The 21571-nt window shown below is 51.5% G+C and overlaps 9 protein-coding genes across 9 annotated transcripts; 5 read left to right on the forward strand and 4 right to left on the reverse strand.

The window, feature by feature from the left end:
- Positions 1-313: 313 nt before the first annotated feature.
- On the reverse strand, positions 314-1324 carry NECHADRAFT_41985 (uncharacterized protein; the record flags this gene model as incomplete). Its single annotated transcript, XM_003042550.1, has 2 exons — positions 314-705; positions 760-1324. 2 exons carry the CDS (start codon positions 1322-1324, stop codon positions 314-316), a joined length of 957 nt encoding a protein of 318 aa, XP_003042596.1.
- Positions 1325-2733: 1409 nt separating this feature from the next.
- Positions 2734-4011, forward strand: NECHADRAFT_42151 (uncharacterized protein; the record flags this gene model as incomplete). Its single annotated transcript, XM_003042457.1, has 1 exon — positions 2734-4011. The coding sequence occupies one exon, from the start codon at positions 2734-2736 to the stop codon at positions 4009-4011; it is 1278 nt and encodes a 425-aa protein (XP_003042503.1).
- A 1177-nt stretch (positions 4012-5188) lies between these two features.
- NECHADRAFT_93984 (uncharacterized protein) lies at positions 5189-6552 on the reverse strand (the record flags this gene model as incomplete). The annotated part of the gene is made up of 2 exons (XM_003042551.1): positions 5189-5384; positions 5432-6552. 2 exons carry the CDS (start codon positions 6550-6552, stop codon positions 5189-5191), a joined length of 1317 nt encoding a protein of 438 aa, XP_003042597.1.
- Positions 6553-7021: 469 nt separating this feature from the next.
- On the forward strand, positions 7022-8475 carry NECHADRAFT_80982 (uncharacterized protein; the record flags this gene model as incomplete). Its single annotated transcript, XM_003042458.1, has 3 exons — positions 7022-7154; positions 7229-7833; positions 7888-8475. The coding sequence occupies 3 exons, from the start codon at positions 7022-7024 to the stop codon at positions 8473-8475; spliced, it is 1326 nt and encodes a 441-aa protein (XP_003042504.1).
- A 1572-nt stretch (positions 8476-10047) lies between these two features.
- On the forward strand, positions 10048-11769 carry NECHADRAFT_14381 (uncharacterized protein; the record flags this gene model as incomplete). Its single annotated transcript, XM_003042459.1, has 9 exons — positions 10048-10099; positions 10147-10323; positions 10379-10603; positions 10651-10739; positions 10791-10929; positions 10982-11057; positions 11112-11260; positions 11314-11458; positions 11511-11769. Coding segments are annotated over 9 exons (1311 nt in total), but the record flags the coding sequence as incomplete, so codon positions are not given.
- A 1031-nt stretch (positions 11770-12800) lies between these two features.
- NECHADRAFT_80984 (uncharacterized protein) lies at positions 12801-13385 on the forward strand (the record flags this gene model as incomplete). The annotated part of the gene is made up of 3 exons (XM_003042460.1): positions 12801-12966; positions 13020-13198; positions 13248-13385. 3 exons carry the CDS (start codon positions 12801-12803, stop codon positions 13383-13385), a joined length of 483 nt encoding a protein of 160 aa, XP_003042506.1.
- An 829-nt stretch (positions 13386-14214) lies between these two features.
- Positions 14215-14575, reverse strand: NECHADRAFT_80985 (uncharacterized protein; the record flags this gene model as incomplete). Its single annotated transcript, XM_003042552.1, has 2 exons — positions 14215-14288; positions 14338-14575. 2 exons carry the CDS (start codon positions 14573-14575, stop codon positions 14215-14217), a joined length of 312 nt encoding a protein of 103 aa, XP_003042598.1.
- A 3327-nt stretch (positions 14576-17902) lies between these two features.
- Positions 17903-18505, reverse strand: NECHADRAFT_42279 (uncharacterized protein; the record flags this gene model as incomplete). Its single annotated transcript, XM_003042553.1, has 2 exons — positions 17903-18325; positions 18383-18505. 2 exons carry the CDS (start codon positions 18503-18505, stop codon positions 17903-17905), a joined length of 546 nt encoding a protein of 181 aa, XP_003042599.1.
- A 798-nt stretch (positions 18506-19303) lies between these two features.
- On the forward strand, positions 19304-21484 carry NECHADRAFT_93985 (uncharacterized protein; the record flags this gene model as incomplete). The annotated part of the gene is made up of 4 exons (XM_003042461.1): positions 19304-19771; positions 19832-20353; positions 20429-21408; positions 21442-21484. 4 exons carry the CDS (start codon positions 19304-19306, stop codon positions 21482-21484), a joined length of 2013 nt encoding a protein of 670 aa, XP_003042507.1.
- Between the last annotated feature and the right edge of the window lie 87 nt (positions 21485-21571).

Raw genomic sequence — 21571 nt, forward strand, 5'->3', positions numbered from 1 at the left:
AACATAATATCATCCTAACTGTTACATGATAAACAACGGGAAAGGTCATCTCACCTCATCTTTTACGGAAAACCTAGATCATTTAAGCATGTTATATATTTAATCACATGGTTCTATGACTCCCTCCGTCGTTGTTTAACATGGTTACCAACCTCGCGCCTATCCAATCTCCCTCGTATCTCACTCACCCCAAGTTTAAACAAGGGTAACCCACCCTTGCCCTCTGATACTGGACATCATCGACTCTTCATTGCCAATTCCCAATCGGGATCTGGGATAATCTGACCAAGTTAGTATACCAACCAGCTCATGGTCAAGGATGGAAGCAGCATACCAAGCCCTCAAACTCAATATTCTTCGGCCTCTCCTTCACATTCTCCGGCAGCCGAATGTCATAGCGCATGAGAAACTCGACCACGAGCAGCTTCATGGCCACCTCGGCAATGTACCGACCGGGGCAGGCATGTTTGCCGTACCCCCACGTCAAGTCCTTCTTGCCGACAGTGACCATCTGGTTTGTGTTCCGGGCCGCCTCATTAGCAGTTCGGATCCTGTAGTATCGGAAGCCATCAAAGGTCTGGGGGTCCTCGAAAAACTCCCGGTCCATGTTGATCGCTCCCGTTGGAAGGACAATGCGGGCGCCTTTAGGGATGCGAAGGCCGTTGGACAAGGTCATGTCCGAGAGAGCTTTTCGCTGAAAGCTGGCTGCAGGGTTTTAGTTGCCGCTTCTTTCTGTGCGGTGATGCTTGGGTAACTCACTCAGGTCGGGAGGGTTCAACCGTTGAGTCTCCTTGATGAAGCTGTCCAGCTTCCACAACTCAGTCAGTACCCGCTTATCCACCACACCATTGTTCTTCTCAACCACTGTTTTTATCTCTTCAATGAGCTCTGGTGCATACTCGGGATGCGTGGCAAGATCCATGAGACACTGAGTCACCGTCGCAGCCATGGACTGAATGGCAGCCACGCACAGGTTAATCTGGGCAATGGTATGCGCCTCGACATCATCAGGGCCTAGACCGCTCTCGTAGAGATAATCTAGAAGCGACTGAGGGTCGCTCAGAGGCTTGCCCCCATTTGCCTTTTTGTTTTCTAGCGTCTGAGCCACCAGGGCCTTGCCTTCTTCGAAGCGCTGCATCATGTACCCTCTACCCTTGACGAATCGGTAAACGAGGGGACGGAGCATGGCGGGCCACTTCTTCAGGTTCTCGGTCCATACGACGGCCGAGTGTACATGTTCACTGGCGATGTCTAGCCAGTGGTCGTTGTCGGCCGAGGCGGCGCTGTGGAAGATTCGGGCCGAGATGCGGGAGACGAGGCGCATGACGTGCGGCCAGGGCTTTGTGACAGTAGGCTCTGCACGTGGGATGGTTAGTGGTGGTTCAAGTGGCCAAGACAGGGGGATTGGTAAAGCGATGGATGTTTCGGACGGCACACTTACTGTCAAAACTCTCCAGTGGCCAGTGTCTGCGGATCAACTCTTGAATGACAGGGACATATTGCGCTAGAAGTATTAGAACAAACACTTGATGTGAAGGATATGGGCCTGCACTTACGAAGCGTTGGATTTAGCTTTCTGTTCACAATGTTGATCTGCTTTTCGTCTAGATTGCCCACTTTGGTGTACTTTTTCATACTAAACTGTTGTTGAGAGGAAAACTATTAGTAATGCTTTAGAGCTTATAACTGCATGGGATATATACCTCTTCTTCCAAGAATGCTGAGAAACTCAACGACTTTTGACTGCCAAGGCCATGGAGTAGGTCGAGAGGGATAATAATATTAGTTCCTGGACGGGAATGAGTCAATGACCTTGAACCTTTTTAGAACTTGGAAAAGGGTCCTGAGTATCCTCACCTTCTGTGGTTGTGATTCCAAAGACTTGATCTTGAAACTGGAAGATGTCAAGTCAGCACCCAACAGCTCGGAGAAACAGCACCATACCTTGTTGTAGCTATCAATGAGCAGTCTCCGAGTATCCTTGATGAAAATTTCAATTCGCTTCTTCTTATTTGGCACCTCTTCCTGCATGGCAATGGGCAGCTTCGGCATCCTGGCGTCAACCGCAAAGGACCAGACAAACAAGGCTCCGAAGAGCACAGCGCTGACCATTCCCCATCCCGCTACCGCAAGAGCATTCTGCTCAAGCTTGGATGCTAGGATGGGATAGTAAATTTCGAATTTGGCCGACATGGTGGTTCAGCAAGAGTGTGTATGGTGATGGCGGACTAGGGTGAGAGAACGGGCGAGACGATGAATAAAGAACAACTCCGCCAGCTGGACGATATCTCTTGCACGCAAACTAGACTTTGGCTGCAGCCATATCGCACTGAGTCCGCGTTCGGAGCCACACCCGGGTGTATGTGCATAAGCGACGGTCCTCACGGAGTCCTCGGCCGACCAGCTGAGACCCCGATGGTCCTCTGATATGCCGTCGGGTCAGGGCTCGGAACTTTACTTGGGCCGAAAAAAAGACTTGCCGTCATCTGACGGGGTCGAGATCTCAAATTCCTCTTGGCAAAATGACAGTCCGTGATGGGATCTGTTGGCTCACCTCGGTCAACTGGCATAACCCGGGAACCCGTACTAGAAAAAGTGACACTCATACGTATGTCTCAGAAATAGCTTCAAGAAATATAGCATCTATATCTTCACCTCATGGGATCCAATATACCAACATATCTATCTTACCTCGCAACCCGTCTATCAACATTCCCCCCCAAGCCCTCAAGCATGACTGCACCAGACTTCAACCTCGCCATCGTCGGCGGCGGCATCGGCGGTCTCTGCCTCGCCGTATCCATCACAAAGTACACCTCCATTCCTGTAACGGTGTACGAGAACGCGCCAAAGTTTGGCGAGATTGGCGCAGGAGTCGCGTTTGGACCCAACGTCATCAAGGCCATGAATAAGATCTCAGAGCCTCTCGCGGCTGCCGTGGGCGCTCGTGCGAATGGAAACACGTTCCCAGAGAAGAAGGGCACGTGGTTTGATTTTCGAGTTGGCATCGACGGTGTCGACGAGGCTGCCAGGGCAAGAGGTGTTGTCGCCGGGGCGTTTCTTGGCGGCGTCAACCACCCTGAGCCTGGGAGCTGGATGGTGAATCGCACCTATCTCATTGACGAGCTGGCCAAGCATCTTCCATCAGACATTGCTCGCTTTGGCAAGAATCTTGTCGACATCCAGGATCTTGGCGCCGAAGGTGTAGTGTTGTCATTCGAGGATGGATCAACGGCACGCCACAGTGCAGTCATTGGCTGCGACGGCATCAAGAGCCGCACACGACGTGTCATGCTAGGCGAAGGCAACCCCGCCGCCAATCCCGTATACACTGGCAAATACTGCTATCGTGGTTTGGTCCCCATGGACAAGGCGGTCGAGCTGCTCGGCGAGGAAAAGGCCGTGAACTGTCAGGCCTACCTCGGCTACCACGGCCACATGCTCACATTCCCTGTGGCCGGAGGCCGGATGATGAACGTGGTGGCATTCCAGTCAGCCAAGGACTGGCCACACGAGAAGATGGTCATCCCAGCCACGAAGGAGCAGATGGTCGACAGCTTCAAGGACTGGGACTCCGACGTGCGTCACATCGTCCAGCTGATGGGCCAGTCCGACATCTGGGCCCTCTTCGACCACCCGCCGACAGACGCCTTCCACAAGGGAAATCTGTGTCTGCTGGGAGATTCGGCGCACGGCTCAACGCCGTTCCAGGGAGCTGGCGCCGGTATGGCCGTGGAGGATGCATACGTGCTTGGGCGACTTCTGCAGCATGCTAACAAGACAACTGATCTGCCTTTTGTCTTTGAAGCGTTTAGCAGGGCTCGGGTCGAGCGCACGAATAAGCTTGTCAAGACCAGCAGGGAGGCGGGACATGTTTGGCACTTTGAGACGGAGGGGGATGATATTGATAAGATTCGAGAGAACTTGAAGGATAGGATGAGGTGGATTTGGGAGAATGACATTGAAAAGGACATCGAGGAGGCTGAGGCATGGTTGAAGGGCAGGAAGTGAAACGGATCTGGAACTCTGGAAATAAATATGGAAGAAAACCGACTTGTTATCACATCAAGCTCATTTAGAATGTAAGAAGTGTTCAAACAAGGTATTCATGCTTTCAAAAGGCTAGTCATGGCAAGCCGAATTTCAGGTACTGGCTAGGGCTTTTCGGTCAAGTTTGATATCCAGAGCATGCTTATTGGCAATGCTGACCAAGCCTAATGAGAAGCCTTTACTATTGTGTTCAAACATGATGTGTGCGCCAACCATTTGGCAATTCGCCGAGATATTACATTCAAGCTCTAACTAACATTTTCCTTCCCGTACTCCTCCACCACCTAAACCTTTCTATCTTCACGACCGAAACCTTTTTCCTTCCCTTAAGTCACTCCTATGACTTAATGACTTAAAAACCTTAATCCCCCCCCCCCCGACTTCCCCGCTTTACCCACGCAGGTCTTCCTCTCGCCGGGCCTCTCTTAGCTACTAGATCACATCTAGCAGGCTATCGATCTAGGCTATATTTCTCTTTATGACCTCGATAAATAGGTACTTATCGGGCTCTTTATCCCTAAGACTTTTAAGTAGTAGTAGCTCTTAGTATCATATAAAGCGCCTAAGGTTCTATAGTGCCCCTAGGCGCTCTAAGGTTATAAGGAATATCTCTCCGCCTAGGATTATAAGCTCGAGATAAATATCTAGCTTAATAATTTAGTCTATAGTAGCCCTTATTATATTAATATCCCGAAATAATAATAATCATATATTACGAAGGAAATTATATATCTCACGGAGGGGGCTAAAAGGTAGAAGATATTAGTTCTTATATTAGGTAGCGGCGATATAGTTATATAACCTAATAACTTTGATTACTTAATTAATTATAGTTCTTAGTATTAGGTTTAAAGCTATAATATTAAGAGATTATAGCTTAAGAAGATAAAGAGGTAGATAATTCTCTTATTTCTTATATAGAGGTTAGAGTAATTAAAATACCTATAAGAGGTTAGACTTTTATAATAATATAGCTAGGTATAACTCTTCTACTGCTATAGAAGTTTAATTAGGCTATTACATTAATATCGGGTTATAATGTTATATTATATTTAAGATCTGTTCTTTATTATAGTTATAGCCTGGCCCTTGATGGGTTAACTGAGCCTGAAGATCGAGAAGCCTTTACTCTAGATGATTATTTCCCACCTGGTACCGCCGGGCTCACGCTCATGCTCTGCTCAATATCATACATGATATCCTTAATGTGCTCAATACCAACAGAGACCCTCACCATCTCGGGTGCAACACCGAGGTCGATCTTCTCCTGCGGCAACATTACCTTGTGCGTGGTAGACCAGGGATGCATAGCTGTTGTCTTGGCATCTCCATATCTAAAGTTGTCAGCTGAAAGGTCAGACTCAGTTCAGGAGTGTCTTACCCAGGGTTGTTCGAGATCATCTTGAAGTTGTCAACCAACTGCTCGCCCGCATCAGCCCCGCCCTTGATGCCAAACATGAGCACCGCTCCAGCGCCCCGAGGCAGATACTTGAGCGCGAGCTCGTAATGCGGGTGGCTTGGAAGGCCCGGGTACGAAACCCACTCGACGTTCTCATGCTTCTGCAGCCACGTGGCAAGGGCAATGGTATTCTGAGCGTGCCTCTCGCACCGCAAGCTTAGCGTTTCAATGCCGAGGATGAACTGCTGGCTGTTGAACGGAGACAGACACGAGCCAACGTCGCGTAGTATCTGGCCTCGGATGCGCATGATGAAGGCTTCCCGTCCAAACTTTTCACTGAAGTTAAGGCCGTGGAAGCCGGGGCAGGGCTTGTTGAACTGTGGGAATCGCGTCGAGTCCTTCCAGTTGAAGTTGCCCGAGTCGACGATGATGCCACCTGTGGCGCTGCCGTGGCCGCCGATCCACTTGCTCATGCTCTCGACGACGATGTCGGCGCCGTGCTTGATGGGTTGGCAGAAGTACGCGCAGCCCACCGTGTTCTCGACCACGAGCGGAACGCCAGCTTTGTGCGCAACCTTGGCGATGGCTTCAATGTCGGGCACGTTGAAGTTGGGATGCCCGACAGTCTCGATGTAAACAGCCTTGGTGCGCTCATCGATGGCCTTCCGCACCGCCTCGGCAGACTCCTCCACCACGCGGCACTCGACGCCAAACTCGGGCAGCAGGAAGGAGAACTGGTTGTACGCCCCGTGGTAATAGTGCTTGCTGGCGACGATGTTCTCGCCGTGCCCGGCCATGGCGACCATGGTCATGAAGACAGCAGCCTGGCCGGAAGCCACTGCCACGGCCGCCACGCCGCCTTCAAGCGCTGCGATGCGGCGCTCGACGACCGCTGTGGTCGGGTTGCCCGTGCGGGTGGCAATCTCGCCCTCCTCCTCGAGGTTGAAGAGGCGGGCGGCGTGGGCCGAGCTGCGGAAGTTGAAGACATAGGTCTGGTAGATTGGCACACCGCGGGCCAGGGTCGCCGAGTCAGGCGTCTGGCCTCCGTGGACCTGCAGGGTCTCAAACTCAGGGACGTGCTCTGGCTCTGCGGTTGTTGTCATGGTGATTGCTAGGTTGACTTGAGGTTGAGTGTTGTAGAGTTGTGACAACGAGGTAATACAACTATTGTGATTGGTGGTGGAAAACCGCCAGCGAGGGAGGAGTAGTGAACCGAGAGTGGCAATGCTGAGGGATTCCTGGAACGAACATGGTCATTTTCCTGTGCTTTTCACGCTAAAGATAGGCCAATGGATTCCTTGAGCTCGGTTCCGACAAGCCTTGCCAATGCAATGTTGCGTAGCGCGGATCCTCGGGCGTGTCGGGATTTTCGGACGGGACTCCGAGGCGAGGCTGGTCGAGATAACTTCATTCGGGATTATCTAGGCTCGGTGTGGGTCAGTATTAGCTCGATCCACACGATAGATGATACTTTTATATCCGTATATGGAGACGTGGGATGTGTTGGAGTATCTCTCGAATCACATCACAGTAGCATTGTCATCATCCTAAACATCTAGAACTACGTGAAAGATGACGGTCAAGAAGCTCAAGGTCATTGTCGTCGGTGCCGGCTTCGGCGGCTTGGGGGCAGCTGTTGAATGCGCTGACCGTGGCATGGATGTGACTGTCATTGAAAAGTACCCCGACTCAAACAGCCAGGGTGGTAAGTCATAATCTCCCAAGTGTCCATCATCTCTGTCTTCGGGAACAAGCTAACTCATCCCTGTGTCTTTATAGACATTCTTGACTTTTTCCCCAACGCTGGCCGTATCATCCATCGATGGGACAATGGCAAGGTCGGCCAGCAGATTCACGAAACCGGGTGCAACCGCATCCGGACGATGGAGCTCTGCAAGTACGATGGAAAGTTCCTCATCGACGTACCCTGGGCGAGAGACGGCAAAGAACACAACATTACGTACGCCGGCCACCGAGGTCAAATCCATTCCATTTTCCTTGCCCATGCAAAGAAACTGGTCAAGGACATCAGGATCGGAATAGCTGTTACCGAGTACCTCGAAGAAGATGGCAGAGCGGGTGTCTTGCTCTCCTCCGGCGAAACTCTCTGGGGTGACTGTGTCATTGCCGCAGATGGGCCGCGGTCCATCGCCCGCGAGAAGGTCCTCGGCCTAGAGAATGATGGCAAGGACGGGAAGAACAGCGGCTGGGCAGTATTCAGAAGCTTTTTCAAGACCGACGAGAAAATGCTGAATCATCCCGGGCTAAAGGATATGTATCATACCGACAGGGACACTGTCAGGTTTTGGATGTACGACAACTTGAGCCTCATGGCTTTTGTCTGGAACCAGGGCAAGGACATTGCCTGGGTTTTGATTCATCCGGTAAGCTGGGAAGCCTTGACACAACGAACGCGTGTCTAATACTCGACATGATAGGACGACAAAGAATCCAGCGAGTCTTGGTCAAACATCGCGGAGCGAGAGCACCTGGCCAAGTGGATGAAGTACTTCACCGCCGAGGACGCCCAGGCACTGTACGAAGTAACCCCCGTGGGCAAGACCATCGACTTCAAGCTCGTCTACCGCCCCACGATAGACAGCTGGGTGAGCAAGGGTGGCCGCACCATCCTAATCGGCGACGCAGCCCACGCGAACCTGCCAACCGCCGGCCAGGGCGCGTCCCAGGCGTTGGAGGACGCCGTCACAGTGGCCCAGTGCCTGGCCATGTCCGAGGGAGGCGTCAAGCTCGCTCTGGAGGCGGCGCAGCGGATCCGCTACCACCGGTCCAACGCCGTGCACAAGAGCGGGCAGACGAACAGGGATGCGTTCTACAAGATTCCCTGGGACGACATCGAGGCGGCGCCTGAGGAGTGGGCGAAGAAGAGGTTTCCGAAGCTGAAGCCGTGGGACCCGCTGCAGTTTGCCACTGAGCAGTTTCCCAAGGTGGCTGAGGATATCAAGAAGGGGGTCGTGGGTCATCTGGACGATGTGGCTGTTGCTCCGCCTGAGGGCGGATATTGGTAAAGGGAGCTTTGCTAGATGGTCCCATGGATGCTTGTTTGTCCTTGCCAAGTTTATTGTTTACATGTTTGCAACAGATAGATATTTGAACGATAGAAATATTTGTGTCAGATCAGTCTTGCAGTGTATCATTGTAACACTTGGATGTACCCTGTGCCCAGGTCCATCCTGGCTACTGAAATCCTTACTTCACGGTCCCCTTGCTAGCTTTGTCGTTGATTCCGGCTGATATAATGGTCCAAGTCCTAAACGCACTCGGTGGCAAAGGTAGGCGTTGCATTCTGCGTGGTATCCGTCCAGATAGGCAAGACACGGTAGTTTGAAAATACGAGCATGATTTAGTGGTGCACGTAACTATGCAACATGATGTGTCAAAGGGGCTTGTCGGCTCGAGAAAAATGAACACAGGTGCTCGCTTCGACGACTGGTGGCCAACTCGGCTGCATGGGGGGATAGCTTAGAATTGCCCGACGTGTGACTGGTCGACTGCCAATATCGTCCGTCTATCTGACCTGACCGTGGCCTTCTTCCTTGACATGGCTCAAAAGTCCGGCAAATGATACGTTATTGCGATCGGGTTAGCAGTGAATTTTCCGACATCAACATGGCCGTACCTCGTAGTTGTTTACCGACACAGCACACAAGCTATCAGTGCCCCTGTTTCTGTTGTTGACAAGGAAATGCTAGCCACTGATAATTGGTAGTTGTTTAAGAGCGGGAAGCGGGGTTATTGAGCGCTACGCGCTGACGGTGATGCTCGGCCGAAGTTTTGCTGGTCTCGGGATACTCGGGAAAATACACCGGCGGGCTGGGATGGACTGGTCATTTTCTTGAGGCTGGGCCTGGGTTTTATCTCTGGCTGAAGGGGGCCGACGCCGACAGAGTTTAGCAGAGGAGGGGTCGCTGTGTAGTAGACCAAGGTAAAGATACGTTATCTCACAGGTAGAGGCAAGGAGAGATAGAGCAAGAGGAGGCCGTTTTGGATGAGCCTGGAGAACATGATCAGTAGTAGCATTTGAAAGTAATAAATCACCAAAAATGAACAAAATACGCAATAAATCAGCACGAGTAATCAACAGTTGGAGGATATTCTAATGTGCCCAGGTACAAGCTGGATACCATGTGAGGCGGTAATCAAGCCATGATAGCTTCATCGGGCTAGCTCGACCCCAGGTTTCTCTGCATGAACCAAGACTAGCTGGTCCTGGTTTGCTTGGGCCCACAATTGAAACGGGGATTCAGATCGACTCCCGGGTTTCAATTCTTTCCTTACTTGGACAGTCTCGGGGGAGGGGGCTCGAGACACATCCATCCCTGTGCTGTGTGTGTGTTGTTATCGACGCCGCCTCAAGCCTGGAGATACGGGTTATGCGGCGTGTCTACAAATACACGTCGGCCCTTCCAAGTTATGGCATTGAAGCTCCAAACACGTTGTCGGATCACATCGACATCAATCAGAACCTGAAACCATCTTGCTTCAATACTCTTCTCACCATGGCTTTGTTGTCTCTGGGGCCAGTCGTTTCTCATGTGCTCATCCTAGTGGTGGCCATGTGCAACATCTGTATCCTGTCCTACGACGCCGGCATGATCAACAACCTCAATGCGGTTCAGCCGTACTTTGAACGTTGGTCAACCACACTAAGCCAAGGCCCTCCGCTAACAGCTCGGCAGACTTCAACCTCGACAGTGATCTCATCGGTCTCAACGTCGCCATCGTCAGCGCCGGATGTATCTTTGGCTCTCCGGTAGTTGGCCCCATTGTGGATCGTTGGGGACGAAAGACTGGCCTTGCAATGGGCTCAGTCTGCATCATCCTCGGAGTGGTGCTGCAAGCGTCAGCGGGCAAGAGTAAGTGATGACTACCAACCTATCATCCAGACTTAGGCTCACACATGGTTTTCAGTCGCCCAGCTCATCGTCAGTCGCTTCATCATTGGCTTCGCCACCATCATAAACGGCTCCATCGCCCCCATGTGGGTTATGGAGCTGGCCTCACCAAAGTACAGGTCCATGCTCTCGAGCTCAGTCCTCGTCTCGGTGCCGTTCACCTCGTTTCTGGTCACTTGCATCATTCTGGGGATATATGATAAGCAGTCAAACTGGGCGTGGAGGGGGATCATGCTGGTGAGTGCCCCAGGAAACGGTTCTTGCAATTTCTGACACACGTCAAGGGAGAGGCAGTGCCCTCTATTATCTCACTCTGTCTCTTGCCGTTTGTCGATGAGAGCCCGAGATGGCTCTTCTACAAGGGGCGCGGCGAAGAAGTAAGATATTTTGCTTCACTCTTGGTCCAACCTCGACTGACATTGGCCTAGGCTACTAATATCCTCGCTCGCTTGCACGCAGACGGTGATGTCGAGCATCCAATTATCGTCGCTGAAAGCCAGGAGATTCTTGGCGCCCTGGAGCATGAGAAGGAGAACGACGGAGGCTGGAAGGACCTTGTATCCCCTGGTATGATTGACTTTTCCCGTTGCAGCTAGACGACATCTGATGAAGAATGCAGCCCCCAATCTGAAGCGATTCGGCATTGCTGTCCTTATGAACATCTTCTACCAGATCCTGGGAGGAAACATGATTCTGTAAGTTCATGGTTCTGTAATGATTGACCTTTGTCCCTGACGCTTTCATCACAGCTACTTCTCATCCTTCCTCATTGGCAAGCTCGGAATCGAAAGCAGGAGAATTGTAATCCTTATCAATATTGGCCTGCTACTCTGGAAGGCCTTTTGCAGTGTTGGAGGCGTCTTCCTCATCGACAGAATTGGCGCTCGCAAACCTCTTAGTAAGTCTGACTGCTCCACCCATCATCTTGGTTGAAATTGACACCTCCCTTAGTCGCTGGAACCTCTGCCACTGTGGCTCTGTTCGGCCTGCTTTCTGGTCTTTCGTACCTTTCGGATGAACATCCCGACGAAACAGGATATGCTATTGGTGCTGTCGTTGTCGTTGGTCTGTTCCTCCTTGCAGTATCTACCAGCTGGTATGTCTTCCCGCTCTTCCTTTCAATCCAGACTCCACTGACAACGAAACAGGATGATTCTTGCCTATACATACCCCCCTGAAGTCCTCCGCTACTCCCAGCGAGCCAAGGGCGTGGTAGTCGCCCAAGCCATCGGCTATGCCTTCAGCTTCCTGAACCTCTACACCGCCCCGCTCGCCCTCGATAAGATCGGCTGGAAGTTCTATGCCATCAACGGCAGCTGGAACTTGGGCATCCTGATTGTCGTGTACGGGTTGTTTGTGGAGACCAAGGGCAGGACGCTCGAGGAGATAGACGAGCTCTTTGACGGCATAGTCTATACGCGCGGCGTCATCATCGGGCACCGTGCTGGGCAATCGCTGGAGGAGGAGGAGACTGGGGATGCAGGAAGCATTGCTAAGAGACAGCTTACGGCGACCTCGACGAATAAGGAGTGATAGGATAATGTAGTATTAAGAAAGGAATACATGGTTCGTTGAGGCAGTGTTGAGCGTGAAACCATCTATAGAGATTATTTGATATTGAGTCTTCCGTTGAAAGGCATTGCACATGATGGCTTGATTGTGTGTGAAACTGTACTTCTCTTGCTGAGTTGCTGGGTATTAACTCTGCTGGATCATCCCGAGCCCGGTTGTGGAGTGCGTGCGATGGACTAGAGGCAGGATGGGCAGCTTAGTTCAGTGCCTATTGGATTGTTTGAGGGCAAGGAGGAAAAAACCGGATAATCCAGAAAGTCAGAAGACCAATCAGGGTGAAAGTTTACCTCTATAACCAGGCTACACCACGTGCAGAAATATGGGCAATAGCCCGCCCCTTAGACTCGGCATTTACAATTGCAAAGACTACCTAACTACGTACCCGTCCCAATACCCAAGATGGAATGCAGGTCTAAGTCTGTTAGGGAGGGGGTTCAACATGGAGCGGGGGCGATCAAGCCTCCGTCCGAATGCGGAGCCTGGTGTTGACCATCTCGGTGAGGCGTTGCTGAACTCCGCAACGGGTGAGACATACAGTACTTCATGTACGCACGGTCTGGAGGTTGAGAGACATTGCTCGGCATTACCTCTATTGGTCAACTGCAAAATGTGATGAGACAGATTGGAACCCCAAGGGCACTCCAGAAGCGTACGCTATGTGGCAAAGAACAACAGCTAGACGGGATCCCACCCGACGGTTACTTTATTAAGAAAGCCAAGGACAGTTACAAAATAGCCCGTTTCAAATTAGATCTTTGTATATATATAGACAGGGCCAGGCCCCGGCCAGGCTAATCATCCGCCTCCACCGCGTTCCTACCATCCAGCAGCATTTTGATTTGTCACCTTTCACCATCCTTCTCATCATGTCTTTCCTCGTCACCAAAGGCGACACTATTCACTTTACCGACAGCGTTCTATGGATTCAAAATGGGTCGCTAGACCCAACGAGGCTCACCATCAAGTGGCGTCAAATGGTCAAGGACCGAACTGAAACTTACATCCGTTGCAGGTTCACTGTTAGCTCTAGTGGTAGGTTGCAATCATGTGTAATTTCTTCTGTCCTTTTGCTGATAATTATCTAGAGAAAAAGGGAGGCGAGCTCTTCATTCAGGCCAACAAGCTCCAGACCTTGGTTGATAAGCAGGGCCAGGATGGCCCTAAGTACACTGTCAAGATCGACGACGATTTCCAGTATGGCCAGAACGAAGAACGTACCGAGCGCTTCCTCGTGTTTCATGATAAAAACAACAGGCCTTATCAGGTACGTTCTTTCACTATGATCAGGCAGACAGCGCTAAGATTGGAGTTAGCACCGCTTCGTCGTGCAACTCGTCATGTTACTTGGAAACCAAGCCATTGGGTGGGCTCGCAGCATGGGCTTCGATAGCATCGAGTCGCTCAGGGACAAGGCGGCCAGCATCTTTGGCGACTATCTGAGGGACTTTTAAGTGAGGACACTGGCTCTATGCTGTGTTTATCCAGGGCACGCCGAACGTATCTGTAGGTTAGCTGTCGAGTTTGTTCGCGGCGGTGAGGCTTCTAGTAGTCCGAGTAATTGGACAACATTTATCTCTAAAGATCGACCAAGTCAAGTGACAGAGGACTACAATGTTCGCAATATCCGTCTACCTTAGAGCTCATCGCCAGTAAGGCGCCGTATGGTGGTGGGGTCGGTTGTGGCCGCGGCATTACGGTGTATTGTCAGCCACCTGGGCTACTTGAACGTGTACTCCTAATTTGTCATCGTTTTGTGTTCTGAAAACTATATGAATAGACATAGTGATAATTTATCTTCTGATGACTTCTTCGCAAGTATATCAATCAACAGGGGACGACTATTCGCAGGTGCAACAGTCAAGATACTGGCACAGCTTGTGTGCATATTGCAAGCCCGTAGGTTCCTGAAGAGTTCCAGACGGAAGAGGGCCTTGATGATCACAGAGAATTGCCAAATGGTCCAGAAAAGCACTTTTAGAATGGTATTTTCATAATCCACACACACATACTAAGGCCTTACTTAATAGTCAAGAGAAGAAGTGCACGGCCTGGCATCTTCAGCGATTTCACATGCACTGAGGCAGAAATGAGGCAACAGTGTGTATTTGATAGTGGACTATCTAAGGAATGTCCTCGACTAAGGCCAAAAGTGCCCTCACCCGAGAAGAATTTGTCGTATCCCAGAGATAACCATATCTAGAGAGGAAGCCTTGCGCCTCACTGTGGACAGGATGGAGCGTGCCTGTGTAGGAACAGCTCTACGCATCAAGTGCAATGCACTTAAGCGAGAGACCAGATAGCCTCGTTGCCGTGGTCATCAACGGCCTTGAGGGTGTTGTCCTTCTTGGCACCTCCTATTCATTTAAGTCAGCTTTGATCCCAAGTGGACAGCATGGTGCGTACCGGTGATCTTGATGGCAGTCAAGGGAGGGAAGACGATGGGCTTGGTAAGGTTGAAAGCCCTGGCCTGGCCGCCAGCCTCGTACTTGACGATGGCAAGGGTGGACTTTCCGGTGATGGGAGCATCGCCGCCCTTGTTGTTCTGGAGGTTGTCGCCCTCAGTGAAGCCGAGGTTGATGGAGCCGACGGTAGGATCAGCGTCGACAGTGACAAAGTTCTGGGTGAAGGTAGCGGAAGCCATTGTGCTTGGAGTTGATGAAGAATGTTTGAATGTTTGTGTGTGTGTGTGTGGATGGTGAGTTGTCCGAATCTCAAGGCGGGATCATAGGCTATCTTTATAGTCAAACCCAAGGGGGGGTTCCAACTCACCTACGCGCCGAGATGGTACATTGATTACCATGGGCTTGCCTTGAGGTGTCAACAGATGCTCCTCGTGTTGAGTTCTCACAACGATCGTCGTTCAACATTTGAAGACTCGGGCAGAGCGGCAGACGATTTGGCTGCTACGCATGATGGCAGGGGCCAATGAAACTGTCGAACTCCTAGACAAGAGACATGTTGACTTGATGGCGGAATATCTGTGGCTCCTGGCGAGGTAATGGGGTATCTCGCCTTGATTCGCCCTTTGATACCCCGTTGTGGACGTCTTCAGCCGGGCTGAAACTACCACTCCAACAGATCTCTACCAAACTCAGACATTGTTCACCGCTTAAAGGTCGTCACTTGCTAGACGGCGTGGTTTCCTTTCCATTAGCAAACCTTGTTGCCGGGCGTTCCGTATGTAGCGACTGCAATACCAACCAATCCGAGCAAATTCTACTCCACGTAATAAGGAAAACAGTATTACAGCTTCTATTGAGCATATAGTGCAAAAAAGATCCAGGCCGTGACTATGGGAGCCAATTTACCACGGTAGATTCAGTCCAGAGCCAAGGGGGAGCGGCGCCATCGCGTGACATTATGGCGGCATATCTGTCGACCTATGCCTTCGTCACATTTCTGCATGTCTTGGTTTTATGATTTGTAGGGGAAACTATTTAGAATCTTGGGCAGCGAGGAGCAGCACTGCCTTCACGCGTGTCTTATTAATCTTCTCACCGCGGCGGCAATAGTCGATCGGGTTTGCTACGACAATTGGCAGAGTCTCAACTTGGATCGTACGACGGAGGACAGGATCTGCACCCATCCCCGGATATTCAGCCATTTTTGAACTAGCATCTTTCCTTATTTCAGCCTCAATAAACGTCATCTCGGAGCCATTTGCTGACTGGTCGTGAATCTTGACGATAGACTCCACATAGCTGAGATAGAGTCTGACGGCCAAAGAGCCCAAGCATTCTTCCGTCTTGGCTATGTTTAGGTTGGCATCTTAGCCGCCGCACTCATTGTGGAAAACGTAAATTAGTTGAGTTCGAAAGCCCAACCTTGTCAGTTTGGCTTATTGGTTGAAGCCTCTTTTCCCACAACCAGAATATTGAGCCGGTGCAGGTTCTTGGGCTACTCGGCAGTGGTGGCAGACGAATCGATGACGTGCCAACCCCTGCATTGTAGAGCATAGTCACTTGCCAAGCTATGGCACCATGCCTTAAACTTCACCTTGTTGGCCAACTGCATTAACGTTGAGATTCTTGGACTGCTCCGGAGAGACAGAGAATACATGTGAGTGAGACTCTCTGGTCTCGGCCCAAGTTCAGCTAGCCACAGTTTATGGAGGTATGCCACGCGGCCATGTCTCAGGTTTGTGGATTACAATCGTCAGTCAGTCTCCTTCGTAATGTGAGACATGGAGAAAAGAATCATTTCCTCTCTCCTCAACCTACCTAATAGTCGCAATGACCTAGTAGGGATTGGCGTACTCGGAGCACAAGAACCCGTTCGTTCTGCAGGGATGGCTGTTGTCTCTTCGCTCCGTGCATTTGTTCGTAGGTGCAGCTCGCTAGCAGACCTATAGAAGCGAGGAATGTATCACATACGCCATACGCCAAGCTTATTGCTCGAATAACTAAGTTCCCATATGGTTCACTCCAAAAAGCCACCCCTTTTCCTGAAGACAAGGTGACGCTCATGGACGGGGCGGGCTCGGATGATTCTAGCCGCCCATGCAGAGGCGGCCCGCGTCCCTAGCGCGTGTGGAAACTAAAGCAAGAGTGGTGGTCAAAAATATCAATGTCACTTTACCTCTCGAGAGGCCAAAGTTTCTCGCCATCTATGGAAAAGATGCAACTTACAAGGCGGCTCCGTGGAAGAACCCTGGCCGTTATGGTGGCGGCTACGAGAGTAACCTCGGATGGGAGGCATTTGAAGGTAGGTACTCTTATTACGGGGGAAGGCTCAGGCGGTAATACGCCCCCGTATGTGGCGATTCCCTTCCAGGGCATCCAAGATCGAATCGCCAAGCACGGGGGCATTCTGTATAATCATACTTCGGGAATTTCCCTTTCAGAGGTAACAATCTGTATTTTATTTACCTATTATATAACCCACTATGCCTTGTGACAAAATCTTCAACATCTCTCATGAAGGCTTCGGGTTGTTCCAAAGCGGCAAAATGCCCCCCCTATCCATACGTTAGTGCAAATCTCTCATGGTATTATGTGCCCCAACTTGCCCTTTCGTTCTCATATCGGACAAAGCTTTTCAAGTTGCTTCCCCAAGCCTGAGGCACAAAGAAAGTCTCTCTCGGGAAGTACGAGTAACCAAGCGGTTTTTCCAGGTTTAATGGAAGTTTCGACAACGATCGATAGGGCCACATGTTTCGGGAAATCGTGTTCGTGAACCAGTATAGGCTTATCGAAGCCAGAATCTCGTCCAAGTCTATCGGTTCTCGATCGTCGGCCCAATGAATGAATTTTTCACCAACCCTGAACAGCGAATTAGCCCTAGTCGCTCGATACGATCCCTTGCACTTACCAGGCGAGCAAAGCCAGAGGATTCGAGGATAGTACAAACGAAATAGTCCCCGGACGTGTTTGTTGCTCAATCAAGTAACCATTCCCTGTTTCGAGCCATTCATCGCACCGCGCCACTCCTTCCTCCTCGATGGGGGTAAGCGGCTGGAAGTCCCTAGATGCATCGTGGAAGCCAACATTTAACAGGTTTACTATAGAACACCCAAGTTGGAGTCATGCCCGAAGGTCTTGCCATTAGCCCGGATGGACAATGGGCTGTTACAGCAAATCTTGAGCGAAGCACCCCGGCTCTAGATAGTCCCAACCAAGGCTTCTTTTCTTCTCTTAGCCTCCTACGAGTGGATGCTGAGACAGGTGCTCTAGACACGGTTGGGACGTTTGCCTATGATGGTATATTACCGGAAGGCGTTGTATTCGATTCTTCGAGTCGATTTGTCGCAGCCACAACCTTCGATCAGTACGACAAGACATCGCCTGGGGGCTCAGTTGATTTTTGGCCAATCTCAGGAGACCACGCTGATATTAACCGGATAGAGTTTGTCAAAACAAGCTATTCAATTCCTGTTACTCGAGGCGCACACTCTATTACTCTGGTATCTTAGATTAAGGTTATAGTATTTTACGACATGGGCTTGAGTTATTAGAAAGTAGGATTAGGCTTAAAGAGATACTCTTATTTTATTTCTCTTCCCCGTTGACTGGCCATGCACCTGTTTCACACCCTCGATTGGCTCCAGCCATCCCACACGAGACTCGACAAACTGCTCAACCTGAGGCCGCAGTTTGGTCTCATGTAAATGGAAATCATCGACAGTCCCGATGCGCATAAACTTGACATTGGGGAAACCAGAGCTCTCGCGCCACATAAGAGTTCCACATGTGGAGCAGAAATAGTTGGTCATGGTGTTGTGGGTGCCAACTGTCTTGGCCTGTCCGAAGCTCTTGAGGGTTTCGCGGCCACGGATGAAGTTTATAGCGTCATTCTTGACGGTGAAGTTGGACGCAAACATGGAGGCTGTGACTTTACGACAGTCTGTGCAGTGGCACACAAAAGTGTTGACAAAGCCGGGCCCCGACGTTGGCTGCGGTAATGACTTGTTAATCCTGATTTTGATCAGAATACCCAAGCTTCAACTTACAAAGGCAATCTGCACGGCACCGCAGAAGCAAGTCACGGTCGCTTCATCATCTTTGAACCAGCCATCGTCGGCGAGGCCTGCCAGAGGAAAGGAGGCGGTTGGTTTATCAGACTTGTCAGCCATAGCGTAGGCTCTTTTGGAATTCCTTTTTATGGTACACCGGTGATATGAAGGGCGGTGAGACGACGGTACTAGTGGCAATACAGCACCCAAGCGACAATAATGAGGTTGAGAGGACGTGTTACGAGGCTTGGAGTCAACTCTCAATAAATTTGAATTGGTTACGTTTTTCTTCCCCTCCTGCATCCTTTTTATGTTTTCTACTTTTCCGACTTTTCCGATGGCCCGTCATTCGTACTGTTTGAGTTGCATTACTAATTGCTGATGATGTTAAGAACATTTGTAAGCCGAATGCCAAAGTCTGATATTGAATGCCTCTCTTACGCAGTGTGGAAGAATAGCGCTGGCAGGTGGCCACCAAACTCACCTGGTGAGCCTACCGTCACACTTGATCAAAACTACATGTTCTTCAAACGTTATATTTTTCTTCATGTAGACACTAGACAGAACCTTGCTTGCAGGCGGGAGAACATTATCTGCGCATTTGTCCGCCTCGGTGACCAGGACCTATCAGTCCGCTCGTCGGACCCATCGGACTCATCGGACTCGTCGGAATCTTGTCGGAGCATCGTCCGATCACAGTTCCTACAATGGACCTGTATCGCCATCACTCGACTGTGTCCACCGCTGCGGAGTGGCTGACTGGCCATATCCGCCGATCCCTCATCCCCGATGTGGGATGTGGGCGATAAAACGGCCTTGCATAAAACGCAGACAGAATCCAAGTAGTCTATTTGTTCGTTTGACCAGCTAGTCAGCCGCTCACCAAGCTCAAAGTCCATCCGTACTCGATACCGCAAAATGCATCATCCTCTCGACCCTCTGTCACCCGCGGAGATTGCCGTGGTGGCTACGCTCGTCAAGAGCAGCCAGCCTGAGGGCGCAGTCCACTTCAAGAACATCACGCTCGTTGAACCGCCCAAGAGCGAGACGAGGAGGTTTCTTGCAGCAGAGAGAAAGGGAGCCACCGGAACTGTCAAGCCCACGAGACGAGCTTCTGCACTCTTCTATCACCGTAGGACAGTCGACCTGTTCCTTGCCACGGTGAACCTGGACGCCTCGAAACTGGAGCAAGTAGAAATGCTCGACGAGAAGTACCATGGACACGCCGACATGGACGAAGTCATCGAAGTCAGGGACACTTGCTTGAGACACCCGGCGGTCAAGGCACGGATAGACAGGTATGAACTGCCCGATAACTTCACCGTCGTATGCGACACATGGCCATATGGACGAGACACAGGGGGCAAGCTTCGACGACTTGCACAGGTAACTTATCCCACAGCACGTCGGCGGGATGGGCCATGGATCGCTGACTACCCAACACAGTGCTTTCTGTACGCCAAGGACTCGTCGCACCCAGGGTCCAATTCATATGACAACCCGCTGCCCTTCTCCCCCATCATCGACTATGTGACCAAGGAGCTCGTCGACATCATGGATCTACCCATCGGCTCGGACCACAACCTATCCCCCGAGGTCAAGTACATCCCACACCCTCCAAAAGAATGGCACCACGACCTACAGTCTGAACCGAAGCGCACGGATCTGAAGCCCCTGACAGTGAACCAGACGCTCGGCGCGTCCTTCACCGTCGACGGCTGCCTGGTTCAGTGGCAGAAGTGGCGATTTCGGGTCGGCTTCAACTGGCGCGAAGGCATGGTGCTGCACGACGTGACGTATGCTGGGCGCGAACTGTTCCATCGCCTCAGCTTGAGCGAGATGTTTGTACCTTATGGTGACCCACGGACGCCCTACTCACGGAAGAGTGTTTTCGACGTTGGTGATATCGGCGCTGGAGTCGCCGCCAACAATCTGTCTCTTGGCTGTGACTGCTTGGGCTTGATCAAGGTACGGAAGCATCGTGGAGGGGGGCTACAAGCACGTCGTAAAGGATGATCGGGTATGCTGACTCGGATGGGGCAGTATTTCTCATTCACGCTGAGCGACTCCAACGGCAGGCCCGTAGAGAAGCCCAACGTCATCTGCATGCACGAGATCGACGACGGCATCGGCTGGAAGCACACCGACGGGGCCACGAAGGAGGTCTCGATCGTGCGATCGCGCGTGCTCGTTCTGCAGACCATTATCACGGTCGGCAATTACGAGTACATCTTCATGTGGAACTTTGACCAGGCCGCAGCGTTGCACTACAAGATCCAGGCAACAGGCATCCTGTCCACGGTGCCCATTGCGCCTGGTGCTACCGTCCCGTACGGTACCAACGTCAACCAGGGCGTCATGGCCCCTTACCACCAGCACGTCTTCTCGCTTCGCATTGATCCGGCCCTGGACGGTGACAAGAACAGCTTTTTGGAAGAAGACTCGGTGGCCATGCCCTTTGACAGCAGCAATCCAGTAGGTGTCGGCTATGTTACCGAGAAGAGGGTGATTCAGAACGCTGGATACTCGACAGCGCAGCCCAACCGCGTGCACAAGATAATCAACCCTTCAGTGATCAACAAGATCTCCGGATGTCCCGTCGCCTACTCCATCCACAGCCCCCAGAAGCAGATGCTGCTCGCCCATCCGGACTCGTGGCACGGTAAGCGTGCCAAGTTCGCTCTGCAGCCGTACTGGGTGACAACGTACCGGGACGGCGAGTTGTATGCCGCCGGTGACCACACCTATCAATCCCTCCCAGATGGCGAGGATGAAGGCAATGAGTCTCCCGGAAAGGAGCGCAAGGGCGATCTCGCGATGTGGGCAGGCCGTGGAGACAAGGTCGACGGCGAAGACATTGTACTCTGGCACTCCATCAGCCTGACGCACAATCCGCGACCCGAGGACTACCCCGTCATGCCCTGCGAGACCATGATGGTCAGTCTCAAGCCCAGCGGCTTTTTCGAGCACAACCCGGCCCTCGACGTGCCCCAGAGCACGCAGAGGTCGAACCAGAGCACCTTGTACGAGGGGCAGCCGGTGCCGGCGATCTTGAGCAGGCACAAGAGCGCCCAAATCTGCTGCGAGTCCAAGTTGTGAGGCTTGTGGCAGTCTTTGCTTCTGTGTTTCCTTTTCCCATGGATCCCCATGCAGACGAGCATCCGTGTAGTGCGAAATAGACTAGGC

The sequence above is a fragment of the Fusarium vanettenii genome (genome assembly GCF_000151355.1).
Source record: "Fusarium vanettenii 77-13-4 chromosome 6 genomic scaffold NECHAsca_33_chr6_1_0, whole genome shotgun sequence".
In the NCBI taxonomy this organism is placed as follows: Eukaryota; Fungi; Ascomycota; class Sordariomycetes; order Hypocreales; family Nectriaceae; genus Fusarium; species Fusarium vanettenii.